The sequence below is a fragment of the Protomyctophum bolini genome (genome assembly GCF_963924005.1).
Source record: "Protomyctophum bolini genome assembly, chromosome: 22".
Taxonomy (NCBI): domain Eukaryota; kingdom Metazoa; phylum Chordata; class Actinopteri; order Myctophiformes; family Myctophidae; genus Protomyctophum; species Protomyctophum bolini.
The window spans coordinates 26,525,597-26,539,166 of record NC_137883.1 but is presented as its reverse complement, the minus strand read 5'-3'; the positions used below and the strand labels follow the sequence as shown (position 1 = coordinate 26,539,166).

At 42.1% G+C, this 13,570-nt stretch overlaps 1 protein-coding gene across 1 annotated transcript; it reads right to left on the bottom strand.

The window, feature by feature from the left end:
* Positions 1–3,795: 3,795 nt before the first annotated feature.
* dolpp1 (dolichyldiphosphatase 1) lies at positions 3,796–13,215 on the bottom strand. Its single transcript, XM_080755340.1, has 8 exons — positions 13,107–13,215; positions 11,078–11,178; positions 10,751–10,835; positions 10,034–10,133; positions 9,542–9,640; positions 8,058–8,186; positions 7,303–7,392; positions 3,796–5,499 (listed from the first exon to the last, which is right to left on the bottom strand). The coding sequence occupies exons 1-8, from the start codon at positions 13,180–13,182 to the stop codon at positions 5,463–5,465; spliced, it is 717 nt and encodes a 238-aa protein (XP_080611466.1). The 5' UTR covers positions 13,183–13,215; the 3' UTR covers positions 3,796–5,462.
* Positions 13,216–13,570: the final 355 nt, after the last annotated feature.

Here is a 13,570-nt window from a genome sequence, read left to right as displayed (position 1 = left end):
ACTGGATATGACAAAAAGAACAGATCTACAAGCTCACACCGTGCTGCAGCAGGATCCTATACCCTAGGACAGGTGTAGCAAACAGTTTGGCATGAAATATATATATTGTATTTTTGCTACATTGCCTTGTCTTGGCATTGCACAAAGGAGTAAGAGACTTGTTATTGCGCTGAATGATTGTTATAACTGTAGGCCAGGAAATTCAGGGTTAAATATTCTGGAAAAGTTTTGGAAATTCATACTCCTAGGTGTGAGAACCCTGTATATAGCCAATTAAACCCTGTGTGTTTTGTTGATCGGTGTCCCTGACTCCCCAAGAGATAAAATCTCTAGAAATCTCTTCGCTGAAAATAGTGAATCTACAAGCTAAAAACGTGTAGCAATGCTGTTCACCTGGCTATCATCATGACATGTCCAGAATACTGACACTTGGTTTGAGATACTGCTGGTTGAAATGTAGTTTCAAGTAAAAGTTGAACAAGATAAAATGCATATAACTTGTTTAATTGACCAGATCCAAACAAACAGTATGTACAACAATAAATGCATATAATATATTTGTATAATGTTTTTTCAATAATAAACTATAAACAATAAATGTAGCCTACAATATTTACAATAAATGTCTACTATATGAATCAACAACAATAATAATAATAAATGCATAATAAACATGTATAATGTTTACCCAATAAACATTATAAAACTATAAAAAAGTACAATATTTACAATATTCTTAAGTCTATATAAATCATTGCGGAGGAGAAATGCCACGCACGCTGCAGAAGATCTCCAAGTACTGCAGCCTGTCCATCAGCTTCTTGTTGTCCGCCTCCAGCACCTTTTGGCGGCTCTCCAGATCCTCCACGTAGGCCCTCTTCCTCCCTCGGGACATCTTGGCCGCGTCCTTGTTCTGCTGCAAACGGAGCTGCCTCTTCTGCTCGGCGTCCATCCAGACTTTGGGCTGCTGGCCCCGGCCCCTGGTGGCCTTCCTCTGAGGAAGACCTGCTGCCGTGCTGCTGGGCAGGGGGCTTCTTTGCACCATGTCCATTGTCGTCGCTGTCCCCTGGTGGAGACCTGAGACAAGGTTGTACAGACCTGCGCTGCTGGGGGGGCTTTGCAACGTGTCCATCACTGTCCACTGGTCGAGAGCGCCCAAGATGGGGTTGTACACTGTGACCACCTGAGGAAGCTGGGCGGTGGTCATCATCTCCTGGAGATGTCCTGACCTGCTGGGGATGGGCGTGGTGGCCATCAACGTCCCCTGTGGTAGAACTAAGCTGGGACTGTGAGCCATCAGAGCTTGGCTGGAGGAGCCAGGGCTGGATGCCACCTGACAACGATGCTCAGCAGTGGTGGGGTCCAAGTCCATCATCGTCCTTGTCTCCTGAGGAAGGCTTGAGCCAGGGCTTTGTGTGGTGTCTCCTGGAGGAAGGCTTGAACAAGCCGGGCTGGCTGATGTGGTGGTAGCCATCTGACGATGGTGCTCAGTGGTACTGATGTCCATCATCGTTGTGGTTTCCTGCGGGAGGCTTGAGCAAGCATGGCTGGCGGTGGCGTCCAAGTCCATTGTCGTCGTTGAGGTCTCTTGAGAAAGGCTTGAGCCTGGGGAAAGCAGCTCAAGTAATGCAGCTGTTCCATCGTCGTGGTCGGACTCGTCTACTCCTGCGGCACCTGGCGTCATCACGTCCCACCTACCGGGGGTGGTGGTCGTCTGAGTACCAGCTGAGCCGTTGGGGCTGTCGTGTGCGGTGGTGTGCGTCTGAGGACGGGGCATGATGAAGGGGTCCATCATTGTCCCCTCAGTAGGACTCGAGTCGTCGGAGTGAAGCAGCCTGTCGAAGATGGCAGCCTTCAGGTCTTCTAAACTGTCTCCTCCTCCTGTGCCGGCCTGCAGAATTATGTCGTCACCGCCGGGTTGCTGCCAACAGGGAGCAGCAGCATATTGCCACCAGGGTGCGACGTCGTCCCGCAGTGAGTAAGAAGGTGAGAAGACGTCCCGCACCTGCATCTCATCCAGGATGGAGTAAGAACACGAGAAGACTGATGGCCCTGTTGCATGGACCACCTGATATCGCTGCTCAGATGTCTCCTTCATCACCACTGTTGTTGTGGGATGAAGAGGAGGATGTTGTTGCCTTGGAGCAATGAGCATCTTCATTGATGTTGCTGCTACAATGAGTTGCTGAGTCGATAACTTGACTTGAAGCTGTAACCGGTACTTTCTCTGTGTGTGTCTCTCTTTGTACTGTGCTGGACGAAGTCAAAGGTGCAACTGATTTGAACTGAAGCGTTGAACTCGACCGTCTCGTTTTAAACCTTGAACCGACCAATCACACCGCATCAACAGTTGGTCCGGGCCGTTGCCACGGCGACCCCGAACTACGTCATTCGCGCTTCATTTTAAACAACGCGAGAGAACTCGGATTTCGATTGGCAGCCAGTTACATTACGTTACCACAGTGACGCCGATCCTCGCAGTTCGCGGTGTGAACGTGAACGCGTTTTTTCACATTTTAAATTTAAACAAACCGCGGACTTTGGACAACTCGACTTGTGATTGGCCGAGAGAACCCGGCTTCTGATTGGCCAAGAGACGGTGGAAGGGAGCGCTCTGGTGCAGTCAGTTCAGATCTAACGACGGATCTGGCTGGAACTATTATTATGGCCTGTGACATCACGTGATGTTTATATTTACTTTATTATATGTCAACACATCAATGAATGCATTATAGCCTACTGACAGTTTGTCCAGCTCACACGGCTGTTGTGTTGGTTTGGGCTAGTTGCGGTCGGGCGAGGCAATTCAGGCAAAACAAGCGCTCCCTAACGTTGTTAGACATCATCCGAAAGTGCTTGTAGCGAATGGTAACGTCATCCGAAGGCGACTGCCTGGTAGTAGTAAACAATGAACAAGTTGGCTATGGTAGTTCAAGTTGGAGATCACGCTTTAGCAGCTGAGCATTTGAGTAAAATAGTGTTGCTGCAATGGCGAGGATACTAGAACATCCTCTCTTTTCTAATTGAAGAACTGTGTGTTGTGTACGTTAAGAAAAGATCCAAAAAGATGAAAAAGAGATTTAATATGCACACATTCCTGTCACAGCCTGCATACTAGCTCTGGTCGCATTAGAGCTATGTTACTATCAATGTCCGCCGCTCGCATGAATGCAGACCAGCCTCTACTCTTTAGTGTAAATAAAAAGAACGTTTTTGCTACTCACCAAAACAAAGGCGGGTTGTGTCAATAGAAAGACTACTTTCCTTAGTGGAAGCACTCTGAGCCCCCCACCACACGTATAAACTGTACTTTTTGGCCAAAAAGGGATTTTGTTTCCACCGGAAAAAAAACATTTTTAGTTACTCCGCTGCGCCCTCTACTGATATTGCCCAGAGAACTGCCTCATAGAGGATATTTTTCCTCCGGTGAAAAAATATCACTTTTTGGCCAAAAAGTACCGTTTATACGTGTGGTGGGGGGCTCAGAGTGTTTAAATGTTTTAAAGTAGTAAAAATGACATAAGTTTAGAGATAAGGCAAGATATAGCTCAGTGTCCAGTACGATGATAGAGCGCCCCTCACACAGGTGTGACTTAAAAAAAAAGGATAGGTAGGCCTATAGGGAACTTTGCTGGTATCCAGCATGTAAAACTCATAAAAACATTTTCTATAGACCGGCAATTTTCCAGCACAAGTACCTGACACAGAAGGCATTGGATATTATTACATTAGCATACCTAAATAAGAATATACTGCATGCATATAACAATTATCTACTCACCTGGGAATAATCATATAGACATAGAATCTTTCTGTTTGTACTGCAAATTAATACTATGGCTATTCTGCTACAGTTGTTGGATTCAAAAACAGTCACATCGAGTCAAAAGCAATTTTGAACACTGCAATAAAGACCTTTTTTTCTTTTTTTACATAAACTGTTTTTTATTCAGCCTGATATGGGTTACACATGGAAAAATGTATTTCTAAGAGAACTACTTCCCTTTGTGAAGCTAATGATATGACTGTTCCTAATCAGCTTTAGATCCCCCACATAACCCAGAACAACAGTTCCCCTGGTTGTGAAGAAAGAAACCTAATCATAATATCATGCTACATCTGCCCTGATCCCATCCCCACCACCACACCCACCCAAAACCACCCACCACAAAACAAGTTAAAAAACAGCAGTCATATTTTAAGTTTTCTCAACAAGTGATATGGAATGTTAGCATGGAAATGCAAGTTAAAAAAAAGGAAAGGGTTTTCTGCCATGGCAGAAAGCAAGACAACAAAACACAAATGATTCCCAGAATTCTGTTCCCAGTCGGCTACTGTATATCGTTGCTGTCGGGTGGAAACGGGTATGTCCAAAAATGTTCAGGAAACTGAAAGGATCTAATGTAGTTATTCAAACCCTTAAAACACAACAAAGTTGAGTGGCAGGAAGTAGGGCATTCATTTATTGGGGGATGGGGGGGGGGGATAAAAAGTTTAAATATGGAAATACGTTTCCGCCTGACAGCAACAATATGTGAGGCATTAAGAGAAGACCATCTCGGTCCGTTGTGTATGTAAAACAGCAAAGGATTACAACAAAAATTCAGTTGTACAGTGATTTACTGTCATAATCCCCAAATGTGGATATGAACAGAACCAAGACATGATGCTCAATAGTACAGAAGGTACACAAAATGTACAGTTAGGTTGCAAATGAGCTTTGGAAGCTAATATATTAGGACCGACAGTCATAGACACAGAGGGAAGATCAACTGGGGAAAGAGGGGATCTTAACATTTAGCAAGTGTTAGTTGAATTTGTACTATTACATTTCACAAAGTGCAAATTTTCATTTGTTGTCTTAACCAGTTTTAGAAATTGCTCTTTTATATAACAATGAAAAATGTCTATTTCCACTCCCCCCTCCCATATTATCCACAACCAAAATCTACCCAATCCAACTAGCATTAACCACCCATCACTCTGCACCCACCCAGCCCCTACCAGCTATCCATAGAATATTCTTAAAAAGCATCACTAATTAATTACATGCTGTAATGGCACTAGCCAGTTTGTTTGATTTGACTAAAGCCCCTTCTTTTGGCTCCTTGCATCTTTTACAGTACACCGTTACTGTCAGCGTGCGTTTTAGACTAGTTAAAATATATATTAATCTATCATTAAATAGTATGCCTCTTGCACAGTCTTGCATGCGTTGGAAAAGCATCTGGGCAAGCTGTACAAGAAGGAGAGACATGTGGACGGACTTGCTCAGGCTGTAGGCTCCAGGCCAGGTCCAGGCACACTTTTCACAACCTTTAAACTGTGTGGCCTTCGATTCCTTGCAACCATGTAAGTCCAAAAGATGGTTCTCCAGTGTGTTTGTTGAGTGAGCATGTGTTTGTGTGTACATGTACATAATGTGTGGTCCTTAACTCAGTTTCACAAAAGAACTGTAGATCTCACTGAAGTTTTGTTCCCAGCTTTCGTTGTCTGTTCCTAAAAAAGGAGAAATCAACAATTAGTAAAGAAATTCCAACATTGATGTGCCATGATAGTGAGTGTGAGTGTGAGTGTGAGTGTGAGTGTGTGTGTGTGTGTGTGTGTGTGTGTGTGTGTGCATGCTTTTGGAAAGCACACACACACACAGGTTCAGAATATCGGCTGACCGATAAATCAGTGGGGCTCTAGAAACAATACTTTTAAAGCATAGTTCTACTAACACAGACAGAAAGCTTTATCATGCTCTATGTGCTATTGTGCTTGCCATATTACACAAAGCACCCCATATTGAATGTTTGCATACACAACTAATCAGGCTGGGGCCCATTAGAACTTAGAAGTGAAGGAATTCTACTTCTTCCTGTGACGTGCACAATTTGCATGAGCCGGAGCACCCTGTTCCTCCATAAACACAGTTGTAAATCAAAAACACTTGTCACCCTGTCCTGATTAATACATCACAACAGGCGGAGCAGCACAACATGCAAATGCAGAGGTGGATGTGCCATTTTTGAGACCGACAGCCGTCAACCTCGACTATTCTCCACAAGCACCCACAGCCTTTGTGTGATGTGCCTATGAAATCTAATAAATGTGCAACGCACAGTCAAAGCCAATGTGCAACCCATTACTCACGTGAAAGCTAATGTGCATATCGTGTGAAACTTAAGCCAATGTAAAACACTACTCCAGTCAAAGCTATACTGTAGGTGCAACACATTACTCAAGTGAAAGCTAATAATGTGCAACACATTTCTTTTTAAAGCTAATGTGCGACACACTATCATGTGAAAGCTAATGTGAAACACTGTTCATGTGAAAGCTTACAGTATGTGCAGCACACTACTACTTAAATTATGCATGGGTTCCTCCGGTGGTTGAGGTCCCCGACTGTTGCAGAGATATGATCAAAAGGTCCTTTTTGTGTCCAACTGGAGCCTTATGGCCCACTGCAGGCCTCGCCGCACCACAGGGTGAACAGTCATGACATGAGTCCCAATTGTTGCATCAGTTAATATCATGACTGTGGATACATTCAGCCTCATTACTGGGTTCTGAAAGCCACACGCACAACCCTGGTGTGAATCTAAGAGGAACGGCTATATCATATGGTTACCGAAATCGGTTGAGCTCATCCATTCCTGCAATCTTCCAATTTGATAATGAGATATCTTCTGCGCATTCCTTTTTCAGGTCTGTGATGAACCCAACCCCCACAGGCTTATCATTCTCATTCTTATCCAATTCCTTACTGGGACGAGCAGATGTCATGACACCATCTCTGCAGTGACAATTCCCCTGTGTGAAATGCAGGCGGCACCACGGTGCATTTTACATGTTAATCCCAGTACCATGCGTTCCGACAGCTGTCAATCTAATAAAATCTGAAAGACTCCCGACTTCTCAGAGAGATATACCGGTAGTAGGGTAATTTCCCAAGAAGCAAGATGAAGCAAATGCTAGTTTAAAAAAGGATTCCCCCAGTAAAAATGCCAACTGTGCAAGCACTTAAGTGTTGTAATTCTTGAGACCATAATGTAAACTAGACAGGTATTTACCCTGCACAAATACTGCACAAATACTGTTCACACAGTCTTGTAGAAGACATTACTATCTGGCAGGAGCACCAGAAAAAAAGTACTCTGCTGCTGCAACTCCATCATAGTAAAAACGCCGGGCTGAATGCAAGTGTGTGAAATTAGAGTGTGAAGCCTGCATGAAATAAAATAATAATAATTATGATCTAATCTTACAATACGATGTAAACTTTAGTCTGTTTCCATCCGGACAGAATCTTACCTTGCTTCTGATCTGGTCACCGTGTATTCAAACCATAAGATGTTTGGGATCAGGCTTGTGTCTCGCACCAGGAAGTACTCTGATATTGGCCTATTATTGTGGAAAAGGAAATGGGATCGAATGATAAGAGTATATGAATAAGGTACAAAGTTAATACCTGAGACAATGTGCATATCATCTGAGGTGATCATAGCACATTTCATACAGCAAGTGCAACCCAATGTGCTTCAGATTAAAATGTTGAAATATGGAGAAAATAAGAAAAACATTTAAAATTGAGAATAGACCAAAATAAACAATATACATCTGCTAAACAAATGAACATAGCAGATGTATAAACTGAAGATCAGCAGAGTGGATGTGCAGGTGCTGTGTTTCTTAAAGGAGCCTCACCAATACAGTAGCTCATTGTAAAATGGCATCAATTCCATCTACTATAGCTTTGAGCTTCAGAGACGGGCCATGGACATTGGACAGTGCAAAAACCTGCACAATTCTTGTTTGAGATTACCTCCGATGATGTACCGGTCATGCTATCAGTGGCATCCAACGCCCACGAGTTGCAGAGCGAGTAGACAGTAACAGTAGCACCATCTTATAATGATGCGTTAATGTCTCAATCTCTAATCTCACAATGATTCACAATGTGAGCTTGTACATCGGCTATTCTCGTCAAACAATTTCGTGTACTGTGAACGTAGAGACTATGGTCAATGAAGTATATAGGTTTTAAGTAGTTAAATACGGGTCCTTACCATGCTGCCATCTTGGGGAAAAGTGGTGTCAGCACCTCTTGTGTGAACAAGAACCAGAATATGCCAATAGTACTACCCACCACTCCACCATAGACCACCTGACTCCAGCTGTGATACAATAGGTAGACCCTGAGGATGATAAAACATGATTTTTAAAGTAACATCTTACACATCATACAGTAGCGTACCTACATTTTAAAATAACGTTTTTGTGCCACATGTTGTTTTTGTACAATAATTTAACATGACTTAAGGTACACACCATGAGCATTTTCTTGTGCAAATAATTTGCTTCTTTAAAGTCAATGCAAGCCTCCACATCAGCAACAAATTTCCACGGAATGAAAATGTGGCTGTTTTCGCTCCTTAATTTTTTGCTCAGCTGTCAAATCATTTAATTTGATGCAAAAATATTCATCACAGATGCTTTATTTTTTACATTTTTATTTGTCACGCTCCTGGTGTGTAAAATCTTTATTTTCATTCAATTTAGTCCAAAATGCATTTAGGGTTAGGCATACAAAGTTAATAGCTGTGTCCCTGTAGAAGAGTTCATATATTGATATGGGTACAGGTCAGGAGCGCGCCAAAAACAAGCACAAAATGTGATTGTCATTTAACCCCTTTTTGACCGCAGGAACTTTCTCTGAAATTCAAGAACATTCCTCCTTTTCCATCAGGAACCTAGCGGCCTCTGGGAGCCTTTTACACAAGTTGAAAATGTTTTCAACTCAAACAATTTTCACAGAAGCATATTCGTTAGAGAAGTGGTTTGTTGATGTGTGTGGATTTCCTGAGCTATATGACATAACACTTGTGAATGGATACAGAGTGCGAGAGAAGAGAATTGTAAGCGTACATTGTGCTCCATTACTACACTTAACCACAGGTGCCGTCCCTGGGTGTGCCTTCTCGCTTTGGCACCCTTGAGAAATGATGAGCATCCAAGGCCATGCAGCATGGCGCAGGGCCAGATTTACATTACAGTAGCTCAACGCGGAAAATCTGTGCATGGATTGGTGGGGAGCGTACCCACATAGTAAAAAAGAACAAGAGAAGTGTTGGTGAGGTGCTGCTGGCCTTGGAAAATAAATATTGAAGATAAAGAAAAAGGCTGCACACTCATAGCTATGCTTTTTTCACATGTATAAGGATTGTCTAATAGGCTATAAAATACTGTAGCAATAACAGTAGTTTGAGTTCTGCGTTTCGTGGTCAGTTGTAAATTAATAACATTTTTGTTCTATTTTCGTTCTTAATTTTTTGCAATCAATGATGAACAAATAACAGCACGGACTCGAGGGAATGAAGGCACTGTCAACGACAGAGACAATCGTCTTGTAGATTTGCTTTTTTGGTTGGCTATTCATTGTACGATGAGGTTAGGCTTAAGTGGTTGACAAGCGATAACAGGCAAAAATAAGACTTTTGGAACATGAAAAATCCACAGCAGATTTATAAAAGTTGGGAAAACAATGTCTTACCTGCTGTATGAGACTGATAAGGCTATGCCCAACAAGATGATGGACAGTATGTGTCTCCACAACAGGTCCACACATCGAGCATTGTTCGTCTGATGCATTCTAGAACACAGACAAAACGAGTGGGTTCACAACTACCCCGGAAATAATCTTTTAAAGACTCCAAATCATAGAACTAATGTAGCTAAATGAAAAGGGTAAATTGTGGGGATTAATCATTTAGAGAAGACTTCTCAATATGGTTTCTTATTATGCAAAATAACTGTGAGGCTGAGGGTTGTGATATGTACCCTGAAATGCAACCAGACGGTTCAAGAACACTGTACACACAGTGTACTGTCTAGTCTAGAGCACTGATGTCAAAGGTGATTTTAAATAGATGCCTTTGTGATGCATTGTTCCCCGAGATATTTTTGTAGTCGACATAATCTAATTGAATCTTCTATGTCGCTTCCTGGTTCCTCAAAAATAACTTTAAAAGAGAATGAAACTCACCTTAAATAAAGGAAAAGAAAGAAGTAAACAACAAAAAACCAGATAAGCTGGGAATGACTGGACGGCATCCCGTAGTCTGTGGTCAGCGAGGAATGAGCCCCTGTAAGGACAGCCATATTTTACATCAAAGCACAACACACTAAATAAATAATCCACATGATTTAGTTGTACTATATAGATATGAATTTGCAACCAGCCAGGAAGTTCATGCAGAATCCATCATATTTGTTATGTTAAATTAGGCATTGTTGATTTCGTCGACTAATACTATAACGAACATTTTTCGTTGACTCCCTTTTTTTCACTGATGGAAACTAAATGAAAACTAAGCTATGATGACTAAGACTAAATATATTGACAATTACATCAACAAATAAAAACTAGACTAAAATGTTACGTTTTACACTTGATTGCATGCTGAAAATAGGAGATCTACAAGCTCGCAGCGTGTTGTGCACTTGTAGATCGGCTATTTTCAGCACATCAACAGCATCAAGGCCTGCCAAAATACATTTTAGTCGACTAAATATCATAAGATTTTAGTCAACTAAATGTACAGTTGATTTAGTCGACTAAAATGTATTTTGGCAGGCCTTAACTAAAACTAGACCAACACAAAAACATTCCAGGTGACATTCCAAAGACTACAACTAAAACTAAAATCAAAATGTTGAAATTAGGGTGGTATAGGATGCTGTGTCCCAGCACTGCATTTACCTGCACATGGCCGTGGCTCCCTAAGAATGTGCTTCAGTAGCCAGTTCACCCCTTCATTCAGGATGAGCCCACCAAAGAATGAAATCTATAACAATAGGTTATGGTTAGGGTGACGGGTCACAATCATGATATTTTACTTGACGATTAATTACGACTGACAATTATAATGTGTTTTTAACAGTGGAAGATATAAATAAAAAAAATCGGTCTTCTGACTCCATGGCCATGCATGGTATGATTAACCAAAATAGGGAGGCCAGATAGAAAGAGGTTACCGTAACATTGCACTACAAATAAGTCACTTGAAAGTGACATACTCCAACTCACCGTGTGCAGTTCCCGTTTGAATACTATAAGCGTAATGAACCCCACGAGGATGGCAATCGGAAGCAGACTGATGTAGGCCAGCACTCGTCCTGTTAGATCACCTGAAACATGGTGACAATATGTTTGTGTGAGACATCATTATCATCAGGATTCCCACAATTTCATTATCATTTACCATACATCCATGGCTGTGGAGGAGTCATCATGTCAGCACTAAAGATGGATATTTGGACTAGAGTTCTCAAATTCTGCCCGAACCCGACCAGGCCGGACCTAAAATATATGCTAATCACTGATCACAGTATGGCCGGGCCTCAGGCTCAGTGAAAAAAATAAAGATAGCATTTTTATTATAATAACAAAAAATAATGTTCTGTTCTGTCTGTTTGTGTATTTATCTATTATGAAGGTGGTGCTGACTGGCGTTTCACTTTTACTCATTTTGGACTCAGTGAATCCAGTTTACTTTTGTTGTAAAACCGAAAGTAAAATATTCCAAATTAAATTCCAATTCTAAATTCTAATTACAGGTGACACTTTTTCAGTGGCCGGCCCCAAACTCTGGAACTGTTTGCCCCTACATATTAAGTCTGCCCGCTCCTTAGAGGCTTTCCAGCGGTGGCCGAACAGTTTGCGGAGCAGTCTTGATATCGAAAGGTCGCTAGTTCGTATCCCCGGACCGGCACGTTAAAATTACCACCGCTGAGGTGCCCTTGGACAAGGCATTGAAACCCTACCATGAAATGTTCTATGAGCAGGGCCTGGCTGTAAACAAGTTATTGAGCTTAGTCCTGCAGTTACCCTGGGTAAACATAGTACCTTTCCTTTCAAGTCTTAACACACATCTCTTCTCCCTGGCTTCCAATATTGTTTGACCTAATTAACCCGTCTAAATACTTGTGTTGCTTCGATGTTGTTTTTACTATGCCATTTGTGTTGATTGTATGCTTGTTTTATGATCGTGTACAGCACTTTGGGTGACCTTCTGGTCATTGTAAATGTACTCTATAAATAAAGTTTGATTTGAAAATATAAGAGTAAAAGTAAAACAGAGTTTGGGAGCAGAAAATGACCTGGTGTTGTCAATCAAGCCATTCCCTGTTGGGCCACCCTATTTAATCTAATTCTGTATCGCTGAGGTGCAACAGAGTCTGTGACGAGCAGAACATCACTGTATATATAATCCTTGATTAATACACTATTTTTAAAACCCTTATTCATCCTCAATGATCCCATATCATATCCTATCAACAGCCAAACCCCTGTAAAAAGTCAAAGCCTAGCCACCCTTTTCTCACAGTACCACAATAGAAACAAGCCATAGTAGTGCTTTATTGGGTCTAATCCCCTTAACACTCCGTGTACTGTACTATAATACTGTGCTTGTCTTTGCAAACTGTTAATAAAGTATTCTCTCAAACAATACAGAATGTTATAAAACTAAGGTAATTCAACTCAGATAGTACAAATGTAACCAATTTGGTCAGATTTGTAATACTCCCAATAGCTACAAAATTATACATTATTTATCACCGAGGAGGACGTTAGTTTTTGCCTTGCATTCCTCTGTGCAAGGAGCTAATTAATTAGCAGACCCAGTTAATGGAATCCAACACCCTTAGCAAGGCAACATTATTTTATAGCCCGGTGGGATATTTGCCTTGTTATCACTGGCTATTTCTCATACTGTACACTGGTACATATATGAACGTCTATGAAACAATTGCATATACAGGAATCAATGTGACACTGTCGAAATTAAGCTATTAGCATCTCTGCTAGCCACCATTGTGGGCATTCTACCATCAACTGCGCATGGGGGGTATCGTCTCACTATTTGGCATTCCGGGTTCCGTTCCCTGCTGAGCCGTTCATCTCTAAGCAGAGCATTATTTGGCAACAACACTAGCGTCTAGTCGAGTCCATTCAAATGCAAATAACCCTCCAAACAAACACCCGGAATAGTATTGTTAGATGTATTGTTAATCAAAAATAAGTGCAGTTATTAGAAGACACGTTGTTCACTCACCCTCGGGGAACTCTACGTGCGTTAAAGATATGGACCGCCATTGAGGTGGTGCCGAGCACTGCTCGTCCGACGCCATCTTACCCGGACACAACCGGGCAGGCACCACACGCGCGACCCCAGCCCAGACACGCGCCTAATCAACCAATCGCCGAAGAGTCAGACTAGCCTCAAGGTTGCAGATCCGGTTTACAGAAGATACGGTGTGTGCATAGAGTTGGGTGTGTGTGTGTGCCGCGCGCGCACGGGATGTGTGCTTGCGCACGAATTGCCGGATACAGTCACAGGCGGGTTCTAGACCGGATCTGAGCACTGAACAGTAAATAGAAATTAGGCTTTGTCTGCAGAACAAAAAAGATAAATCCAAAATAAATATAATCCAGAAAATAATCCCCCACCACAGGATTAGTTTGTGTATAGATGACAGCTGGAGCACTCTCTGCTGCTGCACTGGCATGTTGACCTGG

Coding starts and splice junctions, on each gene's coding strand:
- dolpp1 (XM_080755340.1), bottom strand. CDS start 13,182: ATGGCGTCGGACGAGCAGTGCTCGGCACCACCTCAATGGCGGTCCATA. Junction 9,641..10,033: donor TTTCTTTTCCTTTATTTAAG/GTGAGTTTCATT, acceptor TCTGTGTTCTAG/AATGCATCAGACGAACAATG. Junction 8,187..9,541: donor TTATCAGTCTCATACAGCAG/GTAAGACATTGT, acceptor TATCATCCTCAG/GGTCTACCTATTGTATCACA.